The following is a 12,850-nucleotide window of genomic DNA, read 5'->3' as shown; positions in this document are numbered from 1 at the left end:
CAGATGGACGACTATAAGTAAAACCCGCCAAACAGTTGATTCATGAATACCTAATTGTTGAGATCGTCGATATGTCGATGTAAAAGGTTGTTCAGCAAGACTTTGGGCTACAGCAGCAATATTAGGTCTGTTCATGGAGTAAGTAGTTTTTAATAATTGTTACAAATTATCACGTTTTGGTGTTCATGTACCCAAAAAACTTGCGGAGAGTGGGAGATCAAAATGGCATTTCATTTTACGGGGAAGTTGCAAGTTTTTATAGGATAAATTTTTATTTGTATGAATTTGCAAGTGAGAAAAACAGCTGATCGCATAGTAAAAATAAAAACGAATTCAAATTTGCGAATTGCAATTGCTAATGGAATGTTCTTCATCTGACAGTGATGATGAAATGGATCAAATTATTGTGGACAAAATGAAATCATGTGATTCCGAAGCTCGTTATTTTGCATTTTATTTGCTTTATTATTATTATTTTTTTTATTTAATACGAGGTGAGGTTGCTCACTTTTTGCGACTTTTCCTGCCAACAATTTAATCAGCTGTTCGTAAAACTGGCAAATTTTTACTGGTTTTGCGTTCATGTACTTTTTTTTGATATTTTTCTCTTTGAGAGCGATTTTTGTGGAAATTAAGTTACTGGGAAATTTTTACATGAACTGACTTGTTGTCAACAGAACGGACGTCCAGGACAGTTTTTGGTCTGTCAGTCCTTTTGCTAGCCTCGGCAGAACCAGTTTCTTGAAACTTTTAGACCAACCTTTGAATTGTCAACTCTTTCGGACAATTATTTCCACCAAAAAATTCGCATATTTTGCAATATTTTGTTCTTAAAGATCGACCAGTTTCATACTAAGTCTCAATAATTTGTTCTATCGTATAAAATTGTGCATCTGTCTAGTTGGCAAATGTCAAAGGTAACGTAAAAAGCAATTCCGAGCCTCACGGCATGTATACTCCGCGGACAGTGCCTCTTGAGGATGCCCACGAAATTTGAGAGATGAGATTTTGTCATCCTCAGAAGGCCTCCTATCCAAACGTGGCCAGAAGGACTTCCCGACCTTAAACGTTCGTGTACTTGCCCAGCGCTCGCGGAGTTGGTGCAAATCCCATCCTTCCAGGAGTAGAGCGCAGGTTGTTAAGGGGAAACCGATCCTATCCTTTCGTGGGCTAACTATCTCACAGGCCCCTTGTCTGGCCAGCTCGTCGGCTTCGCAGTTTCCAGCAATGCCATTGTGACCAGGTACCCAAATTATCTTTATATCGAAGAATTCTGATGCAGTCGAGAGAGAGACCAGGCATTCCCTGACCAGTTTCGAATGCACCATAATAGAGACTAGGGCTCGAATTGCTGCTTGGCTATTGGAGTAAATATTTACCTTCTTAACAGTTATTACGCAAGCAAGTAGCCAGTCAGCTGCTTCTTTAATTGCGGCCACCTCTGCTTGGAACACACTGCCTGGATTGGTCTGAATTTGAGTTTGATGGGGAGCTCTTTGCAGAATACTCCTCCTCCAACCCTACCGTCCAGCTTCGAGCCATCCGTGAACAGGTTAACTAGACCCTGTCCCCAAGTGTTGCCACCGTTAAAAAAAGGTACTGTCTAGGAATTATTCACTACTGACATCTAGGCGTCACTTTCGAAAGGACCTTTATTTGGTAAAATACGTGTCTTCGTACTATACTTCTATAGCCTATCAGAAAAATATTATTATACCCCAGGAAATAAAATTTTTAATTTCAAATATAATTGTTATAACAGACCATTGATATTTCTTACTGATTATACTAAATGAATAAAATATTTGCATAATAAATAGGAAACAAATATTTACAATAAAATATTTTTTTAATTTTTCTATTGCAAAAATTGATTAAAAATTACTTTGTTTACCTAGTAAAAATTGTCAAGTCAACACAAGTTTTATAAGAAAACTAATATATTCTGTGACATTTTTTAACACATTTTTTTGATATTACGACCATGTGAAATTAGAACAAGACAAAAAGTATTTTTTATATAAAAAAATTAAAATAAAATAACTCCAGATAAAAAATATAGCATTAGAAACTAGAAATAAATATTTGACAAAAACCTAGAAGCGGTAAAGTATTAAAGTGGAGAAATATAGCTGCGCATTCCTTGTAAATCTTTTTAAAAATATTTTATTTAATGTTTGCCCTTTTTGAAGGTCCAGGATAACTTTTAGCTCCGTATATATGTTTATGTAAAACGATTTGAAGCCATCATGGACAATATCATAGAAAATATAATAACAAGAAAATTTTTGAAACATTGAATTATTGAAACTGCAAGATTTTGCAGTGAACGATTTTTACCACCTCTTGTAAAGTAACAAAAATTATAGATGGGTAATGTTATATACTTATACAACATACATATATAAATACCCTAAAATGCGCCAAAACCACGAAAGTTGTTATTGAATTCAAAATTCGTCATAAGCACTTCCATTGAACTTAGACGAACATTATCGTATGTACATACATACATGCACTAATATGTCTTTAAATATTGAAGTGTTAAATTCCATTTAATTCAATTAAAGCTGAACATTTTAAAATGTTCTGAATCGAATTAGTCTTTGCAATACAGAAATTTTCAAATGCACTCGCACGTAGAGTAAAATTTGATATATCGCGGAATAAATAAAAAGTAACATTTGCACAGACGAAAGTTGGTCATTAAAAATTAAACGCTCTGTCACTTTTGATAATTCATTAAGGTTTGTGTCTGCGGTCTCTCAAGCACACATGTATTAAGTCTGGATGGTACTCGCACGCAGCTTTGGGGTGGCTAAGATAATCACACACACACATAAATGTAATAGTACAGATAATGGATCAGCTAGATATGTCTTTACATATGCGTATATGTGCGATATATACACATGAGTGTGTGTGACTGTGAAAGTGACCTTTTGTCAGGCAATGATGTCCAAAGCTAATTAGATTTTATTCATATGTATGCAACTACTTGCATGCGATGTATAACTTTCAGTAATTGAGGGTGGAATTGAACGTAGTTCCTTGCAAGAATTACGTCTAAATTTTCTCGCTAATAACATAAACTCGATACACTATAACCTGTTTTTATTGGTTAGCGGACATCTTATCAACTGATTATTATTCCATAGACGCCGTATTGCTTTTTGTACTTTGAAGATTTTTAAAGAAACTCCGCATTAAAAACATACAAATGTGGTTTATAATATAAAATTCGATGATAATCGTTGGTTTCACAATCTCTGAAATTCATCATGGAATAATGTTAAACCCCTCCACTAACCGCTATGGTAACTGTTGTAAAAAATACTTTTTGTCAGTGCGTTAATTTGATTAATTGCGCTTCTTTGTTTGGACGTCCGCAAAAATTCAAAAGAGGGTGGGTTGGTTTATTGTTTGGAAAATGGGCATCGAATATTTAAAAAACCGGATGGCGGGAAGGAGTATTCGTTGCAATAGAATTTCAATTGTTATTTTTGGCGTGATAAGTGTTGCAGCCGGTGTTAATGTGGAGGGGTGGTGCAAGGTGGACAGATGTAAGCAATTTTATTAACATACACTCGTATTTGGTGTGGTGTGGTCGAGAATAACCACTAAAACGGTACACCAATGAATATGGTAACAGGCGGTGGTAGTCATTGCGTTAGGTAATACAAAAGTTAAATTGAAAAAAAAAACAAGAACCATCAGACAAGTACAGGTTCATCAATGATTGGAATTTCTTTTGAAGCAAAAAACATGCATTTAAATTTAAAGAGTATCATTTCAAAATCACTGGGAAAATTGTTTATAAGCCCTTGTTTAGTTGTGTGAGAGCAAACAACAAACAAAAGAAACACCCCTGCGACATGCTTTTACTCCATGCAAATCACTTGTAAGAAAACAGCTCTATTATATTGAATAAAATAAAACGGTTTGACAACAAATAAAAAACAAATGATGTGGTTTTTATTTTTAAACTTACTTACTTCGGAATGCACCTTGTACTAGATTAAATATAATAGATAACAAATAGTAGATAAATATTATTTATATCATATTAACTTATTGCTATAAATTTCCAAAATTGTTGCTTTGTATAAAATAATCATTACTTTTTTATTTTTAAAAAATGGTTTAAAAATTTTTAATATTTTTTTTACTACCAAGTTTTTAATAAAAAAGGATTACGAGTTCATAATTCCAGTACTGGTTAAATCGAATTTCAAATTTTTCCCAATTGCTTAAATAGGAGAATGGCTGTATACGAGGGTTACCTTTTATATTTTGCGCCCAATAATAAAAACACAGTAAAATAATAATCAAAATGGCTTTATTGTTTTTCGAAATATTCTCCCTGGAAATCAATATACTTCTGCGTTGGTTTAACCAATTTTCAAAGCGCTTTTGTTACTCAGATGTGGATATTTCAAAAACGAGCCTTTAAACAGCTTCTTCAGGCGTTCAAAATCGTTGAACAAAAAGAAATCATTAATTCGGTCTTTAGAGCGCTCAAAAACTTTCTTGTGTGAGCCGATATGTAAGTGCTGGTATTATCACGGGATGATTCGTCTTCCGCGTTTAGCTTTCCTTATTTCTAAGAAAACTTATGACTGTTTTATATTTCTCTAGTAGTACAGTTGTGACATGACTTGTTTTCTTAGTTAAGAGGCGACCATTTGTTTTGAGGTGCTTCTTCTGCGAACAACTTTTATTGGATTAAGCTCGTCTTGGAACACCGAGAAGCTGTTTTGTTTCCTGTTCATGTGCATGGATCAAAGAAGAAATAACCAATAAAGCTCGTAAATATTCGTGAAAATTTCAAGTTTTCAGTTTATGCTAAAAAATGCCAAATTTGTCGATAAAAATATCGATTCATAGTTCACCATGCGCAGAGTTGCAAAGGCGAGAAATATATAAAAACATATATAAATAAAGCAGCCCTCGTATTTTCTTCTAGGAGACACGGGCTCATTTGGCGAAAAAGAATGTGCCGTTTTACCACAATAACACACCAGTACATTCATCCGGAGTTGTCGGCGCCAAACTGCATGAAGTTGTCGCTGCCGCACCCCCCGTATTCACCCGATCTGGCTCCCTGCGACTTTTTCCTGTTCCCTTATATGAGGAAGTCATCGCCGAGACAGAGGCGTATTTTGGAGAGTTTGACGAATCCTACTTTTTGGAGGGTAGAAAAAATGGCCGGAGCATTGGAAGAAGTAAAAAAAAACTTTTTGAAAAAATTGTGTCTTCATTTCTAACACGGGTACTTATCGTATATACTCATTGTGATAGTGTGTGTCGTAGTAAACTTAGTGTATTGTACATACATATAATATTATACATATTATCGCGAGATACGTTTACTATAAAAAACGTTATGACAACATTTTTGTTTTTGCGAAACAAATTGCATTGGTATATTTTGACGATTTATATATATAATTGGAGCTTACACCCTGTTTGGGTGTTTTGCAGTGCTCCTCCTCCTATTTGTGGCGTGCGTCTTGATGTTGTTCCACAAATGGAGGACCTACAGTTTCAAGCCGACTCCTAACGGCAGATATTTTTTATGACGAGCTTTTCCATGACAGAAATACGGAGCTTTGCCTGCCATTGGGCCGACCGCTATTAGAAAAATATTTTTCTTCATTTTGGTGTTTCACGAAGATTCGAACCTACCGAATAGTAGTCACGCACCAGCCTATTCGGCTACGAAGACCGCCTCTTTTGACAATTTGCTTAAGTTTAATAATTTAGTGTTACTTCAGAAGATCGCTACTACTCAGGAACCCAGATATCGCAAAGATCGACTTATATTTTCAAAATCTTGCCATTCGTTAGACATAGTCCCGATGAAATACAGTTTATTGGTGACTGAACGTCAGTAATTTACCATCTTTTCGTCGATTTCAAAGCTGCATTGGACAGTACGAAAAGGAGTTACTTATATGCCGCGATGTCTGAATTTGGTATCCCCGCAAAACTAATACGGCTATGTAAGATGACGTTGCTCAACCCCAGCAGCGCCGTCAGAATTGGGAAGGATCTCTCCGAGCCGTTTGATACCAAACGAGGCTTCGGACAGGGTGACTCGCTGTCGTGTGACTTCTTTAACCTGAAGTTGGAGAGCATCGTACGAGCCGCAGAACTTACTCGCTCAGGCACAATATTTTATATTGTTGGCGTATGCCGATGATATTGACATCGTCGGCCTTAACAACCGCGCTGTTAGTTCTGCCTTCTCCAAACTGGATAAAGAAGCAAAGCGAATGGGTCTGATGGTGAACGAAGACAAAACGAAGTACCTCCTGTCTTCAAACAAGCAGTCGGCGCACTCGCGTATTGGCACCCACGTCACTGTTGACAGTTATAATTTCGAGGTTGTAAAATACTTCGTGTATTTAGGAACCAGCATTAACACCGATAATAATGTCAGCCTTGAAATCCAACGCAGAATCTCTCTTGTTAACAAGTGCTACTTTGGACTAAGTAGGCAACTGAGCAGTAAAGTCCTCTCTCGACGAACAAAACTAACACCCTACAAGGCTACTCATCATGCCCTTCCTAAGAAGCGTGGACGATGACAACATCCGATGAAGCGACGCTTGGAGTGTTCGAGAGAAAGATTCTGCGCAAGATTTTTGGACCTTTGGAAGATTTTGGACTGGAAAGATCAGGTGGAGAAGGACTTGGCTTCACTTGGTGTGTCCAATTGGCGCCGGTTAGCACGAGAAAGAAACGACTGGCGCTTTGTTAAACTCGGCCAAAATCGCGTAAGCGGTTATAGTGGCAATTAAGAAGAAGAAAATCGTCAATACCTTGTGTTCTTTGTCCGTCTTTGGTATAATTCACCCTAAAAATTATATGTACAAAAAGAACTCATTATTTAACTCCAATCAATGCCTAACTCTACTATTACTACTATTTTTTATCTTTTCTTCAATACTTTCTACAATTTCAACTTTTTTACTACACGCGCGTGCGTGAAAATCCATTGAGATCATCAACCGCTTGCTAAAGGAAGGATTTGTAGTTCAAATTCAATTTTTATTGGGATCAAAAGGACGTCAGATGTGAACTTAACATATGGATCCAGATTGCAACATTTTCACCTTGTATTACACGCGTTAATATGTGCATATGCACACATTATAATAGCATTTGCGTACGTTCACAAAGGAAAGGAGATTACTTACGAATGTAGTTACATACATGTATGCTTGTATTTTTCTAAAAATTTACATATGTATGCAAATATGTGCATGTGTGATATCTGCATGCAATCGCTTTTTTGCAGGATACTGCATCTGGATTCTCTAATGACGTTGCGTTATTTACGCTCAAATCGGGTGCGAAAGGGTTAAATGAGAAAAAAAACAAGTTTTTATGAAACTGAGTAATTTAGACACGTTGTTGTGAACATTAGGGTAGGCGAAAATGAAATTTTTTTGAACCTTCACTAAAGCCCGAAGTCTAGGATCTAATTTTATGAAATTAAGTTTCAGTGTGCATACATACATTTATAGTCCCTTTCTCATCACCTTCATACTACTAATTTTTTTGCGTGAGATTCGTGGTTATATGACCCTTAATGCCTTTTGCTTTGTAGCTACAAGCTTGATCAAGATTTATACTTGTATGAAATACATAGAAGTATTTGAAAATGTCCACGGCATTTCTTTCTTTCTAAAGAGCAACATGGTGTCATATAACTCACTAACCGAACAAAGTTGTAATACCCCAAGGTCAAGCACATCGGGTTTTCATTTCTCACATTTTTTTGAAAGGCATAGGGAGCAGGTCTAAAGTTCGTTTGTTAAAAGATGTATATGCCTTCCTTGGTAACTAAACTTTGAATATTGCTGGTTGGATCTGTATACATCTATGAAGGGCTGGATCACCATCAATTTGCTTATCGGAGATGTCAGACCAATATGAGTACATAACTGGATGGGATGGTCACTAAACTTCCTACTCGCAATTTTAATCAATCATAGGTAGATTTAACAGGAACCAATTTAACACTTTGCGGTCGTATTAAATTTGTTGCTCGTATTAAATTTCGATGTGGGTGTCGTACTGGTCGGAATTAATCTCCGTTGAAAAAGTAGTGATATGTAAGATTATGAAGGAGATAAAAAATGTATTTATTCTATAAATAATTACACTATAAAATTAGAATGGTTCCTTGCTGCGGTGGCTGAGAGTAGACATACGACCGGAATGGTAAAAAAGCTTTGGTGTTTGATAGTAGACATACATATATACCTCCGCTAAAGGTTACAGTTCATATGTAATTAATTAAGAATAATTTGAGAAACATTACAGGAATCCAAACAGGGCATTGTAGATTGAATCATAGGCTTAATATCCTGAGAATACACTTAAACAACCAAACATGTGCCCAGCACGGTACAAACACCTGTGTAAATTGTTTTACCAGAGGAGAAAATAAAACTCAATAAAACAGGACAAATACTAAAATTTATTGAGGTTGTTGCGCCCAGAAAAATTTTCTGAATCTATGAAGAGGGCACAATAACTCCTTCAGGCCGCATTGCTAAATCCCCTCAAAATAATAATAACGAACGGCCTACCCTAGGACAGAGGCGTGTGCTTGTGCTGCGTTAATAATCATAGTGACACTTGTAAAGTTACATTTACATATTTAAGTTTGTTGTGTTTTTTTTTGTTTTTTTTTTTTGTGAGAAAGGAAAGGGTTGAATAAGTGACCTTTTATTTCAATTTAAAGTGACATAGAAACCTCCCTCTCGCTGCAAAAACGAAATAAATCAAGAAAATATTTGCGCGCTAAGGCCAACTTATGGTGTTCAGCGATGAGGCTCATTTTTGGCCAGTGGCTACGTCAATAAGCAAAATTGCCGCGTGTGAGCTGAAGAGCAACCCGAAGCTATTCAAGAACAGCCATTACATCTATTGAAATCAACCGTTTCAAAGACGAGGCTGGTGCCAATGCAACATTGAATGGCGAACGCGCCATGATAAACATATTTTTGATGCCCGAATTTGAAGCCGTGATCTCCACAACATTTGGTTTCAACAGGATGAAGTTACTTGTCATATAGGCCGTGAAACAATGGATTTACTCTCGTCTCGGACCAGTGGATTGTTCACCAAGATCGTGTGATACCACACCTTTGGACTTTTATTTGTGTGTGTATGTAAAGTCTAAATGCTTTATGGCTAAACTAGCTTCGATTGAGGCATTGGAAGTCAACATTGCTGAAGTTATTCACGAGATATCGACAGAAGTCTTCCAGTGAGTCATTCAAAATTGGTGTTTACGGATGGCCAAATTACGGCGCAGTTGTGGCCAACATTTGAAACGGAATATCTTTGGGGTGTGCTTGTTGATGTTTTTATTTTTTTTAAGATTTTACGCCGCCGGCGATCGGCAGGTGGTTTTTATGAGGAGTTTTTTTCATGGCAGAAGTTCTGTCGAAGGTTTGCCATTGTCTGCAGAGGGGCGACCGCTATTGGAACAACTTTTTCTATCTGTTAGGGTTAGGGTGCCTGGGGTTTCACACCTGCGCACTTCCGACCAATCAATTTGGCTACGAGGGCCGCTATATCGTCTTAAAATACATGGTAAAGGTCACATGGTTCAGAAAGGAGAACAAACAAATTCAAGCTCTGCCTAGCTGAACACGTACATGGTATGCTACCTGAGACCACACTGCTGAAGGTATTTAGAAAGTTTTTTCTTAATAAGTTGTAAGATAAGAGTCCTAAAATTTCTTAGGAAGTTTAGCTAATCTCTTGAAGTCAAAGTCAATGTTTTGCTCTTTTGAAATAATGCGTATAATGCGTACAATAGTTCCATATTGTACTCTTCTTAAATAAAAACTTTTTTGTACTTGAATTAGCATTAAGATGGCTTCTTGAATCTACAAATCCTTAAAGATTATATACGGCGCGAAGGAGACATTCATTTATCGTTAACCAAAGCTTTTAACCATATTTTTATGTTGTTCATATGTTTCGCCATATCTGCTTGAAACATAACGGAATATGAAATAGAACGGAAATAATGCAGGGTTGAATTCCACTTGCCTCACTGCGTGGGATATCTCGTTTCCACCGGGGTGTTTCTTTCACTTCCATTCCAAACACATGTGTTTTGACGATGTGTTGGTGGTGGCTATGATTTTGTTGTTTTTGAGTGATGGTGGTGAGTTTGTTGTATATTTGACTTTCGATGCATTGCTTTGACTTGCATGAAATGAAATTTTATAGAACCATGTTTGTAGTAACGCGGCAGCGGTTTAATGCAGTTGTGTTTTCGTACCTTTTCAAATTGTAAAGTGCCGCGTAATATGGTAAATCTGTGTTTACGCTAGTGATAAGATTAGAACGCATAAAGAGGAAGTGAATTAGTAATACTAAAATAGCATGCAATTGAAAAATTTCATGTTTTTTATTTTTAAAATTGTGTCATTCACTCCTATGGAAAACTTCTTGTGAAAGTGGCTTACATACGTCAAAAGATCAATTAAAATCAATTTGATTCAATTCGCGAACGGCGCGCTCGTATGGCCCCAGACAAATCTTAATGCGCATGGGTTTCAAGACACATACAAATAGACGAATGAGTATGCATAGGTTCTAATTGGACAATAATACAAGATATATGTATGTACAAAGTGTGCGAAAAAGTGTGTTTGCAGAAAAGCGCAGAATTTGAGAAACAATAACAATAAACAAACTGATTTCACCGATTAACTTACGCTTACATGTGTAAATATATAAAAAACAATAGTTTTGAGTAAAGCATACACAATGACTGACGAAAGTTTACACACAATACCGTTGGAGCACAACATCGACTATCACATTATGTCGCTTTTCGAGCGCTTGGAAGCGATGCGCAAAGATTCACATGGCCATGCCATCAACAACCGGCTTTCGAGTACGCAGCAACAGAAACGCAAAATGCAAGGAGAGATACGAACATTGGAATTTTGGAGGTACGTTTTTAGCATACATACATACAAATACAGTGAGGCAGTTGTATGTACAAGGTGGAGCAAAATTAATCACCTTATAGAGCAGACAAAAGAAAATAAAAATTTCCGTCATTAAAAATATTTTTTTTATATAGTAAAAAAGTTATTCAAAAACAAAATTGATGATGATTGAGGATTAATGATTAGTTTTGCGCCATCTTGTACACATAATTATGATATTTTAACTATTAATATATAAGATATTCATTTATTATAATTATATTAAATAGCTTTTTTACAATATATACATATGTATATACATATATAAATACCATATATATGCATACATACATATGTGAATATATATACATAATTGGCGCTAATGCCAAGCACCCAATGGCGGATCTCTTCCTATTTGTGCTGTGGGTTTGATATTTTCCCACAAATAGGAGGATCTACAGTCTTATGCGGCCTCCAAAGGGAAGATAGTTTTTGATGAGGGGCTTTTCATGGCAAAAATACTATTGTCATTACCTTCCGAGGCGCAAACGCTATTATACAAGGTGGCACAAAATTAATCACCCTAACTAAAGATTTTTAATTTTAGCCAATGGCGTTGTACATCAATCATATTTGGCAAGTGTGAACTAGACATCTACAGTAATCAAACAGACAAGCAATGGATTGCTCAAAGATTTCCATCACTAAAAATTATTTTCCTGTATTTAGTAAAATAGTTATTGAAAAACAACATTGGAGGATTAATTTTGCGCCACCTTTTATATATTACATAATTAAAAAAGTACCTTTTAACTTTCACTTTTACTTAGTAACCCAATCATGAATAAAATGCCAGGCATCTACTTGTGGCTATTTAGGCATCAAGCGGCTATTTCGTGGAGGAAGATTTCTTGGTTTTTTATTTTTGTTATATTTTTGAAATAAAATTAGTTTAAATGCAATTGAAAATTTTCAAAAATGCATATATAGTTTTTTATTTATTCAAATTTTCAAAAATTTCTATGTAACAGTATTTTTATGTTAAATGCAAGTTCCTTATAAATTAAAAGAAACGCTTTTTCTTTAAACCAGTTTCTAATAAAATGAAGCGAGAATCATAAAAAATATTGACTGTTTTGTATTAGTTAAATTTTTGAACATAGCTACTAGTTACATAGATACTTTCATAAGTAAATATTTGTTTGCAAACAAATTGAGATTTCTAAAACGTATTTCCGTATTTTTTTTATTTTAATCATTTAAAATTGCGGATGTACACTCAAGATCGCAGCGGGGCTTCTTAATCGGCGGGCATTGTAATATTGGCGTCATTGACCTGAATACAAAAGTCTAAACATTTTTTTGTTTATTAATGTCATTATTTCTATATGAATTAAACAAAAATGGAAAAAAATCGCGGAAAAAATGAATTTTGGGGCGAATTTTCCTACTATTTTTGCTGCAAAAAAATTAACTTTTCGAGTTATCGTGTACGCCAATTCGAAAAATATAGCTTTGAGAAAAACGCGTCTACAACAACGTACCTATTTCTCTCCCAGCGCTCGAACGCAAAGAATAGAGTCGTCACGGTTGACGATCTAATATATAATATATGAAATACTTAAATTTACGTTCTAAAATTTTTTTTTTTAAATATTCTTAAAGGATTATATTAACATTTTATGAAAAATAAAAAAAAAAATGTTTTTCGAAATTTTACAGGTATCTGTCCCCTTAACTGAATTAAAATTATAAACAAATTTATTGAACTTAAAATGCAATCGTTATTTTGTATTGTTGCGACGCATGCTTTTGCGCCATAAAACTGTAAGTTCCTTCACTTTTAGGATAACATCAAAATATACACTACAAAT

General features: G+C 35.4%; 1 protein-coding gene across 1 annotated transcript in view; it reads left to right on the top strand.

The window, feature by feature from the left end:
- Positions 1–10,257: 10,257 nt before the first annotated feature.
- Positions 10,258–12,850, top strand: part of LOC128863730 (neurogenic protein big brain) — a 44,160-nt gene continuing 41,567 nt past the window's right edge. The window contains exon 1 of the mRNA XM_054103039.1: positions 10,258–10,997. Within this exon, the coding sequence (XP_053959014.1) occupies positions 10,810–10,997 (188 nt within the window). The 5' untranslated portion in view covers positions 10,258–10,809. The remainder of the gene's footprint in view (positions 10,998–12,850) is intronic.

This window comes from Anastrepha ludens, chromosome 5 (assembly GCF_028408465.1).
Source record: "Anastrepha ludens isolate Willacy chromosome 5, idAnaLude1.1, whole genome shotgun sequence".
NCBI lineage: Eukaryota > Metazoa > Arthropoda > Insecta > Diptera > Tephritidae > Anastrepha > Anastrepha ludens.
The sequence above is the reverse complement of the archived record's forward strand: the minus strand, read 5'-3'. Positions and strand labels throughout refer to the sequence as shown.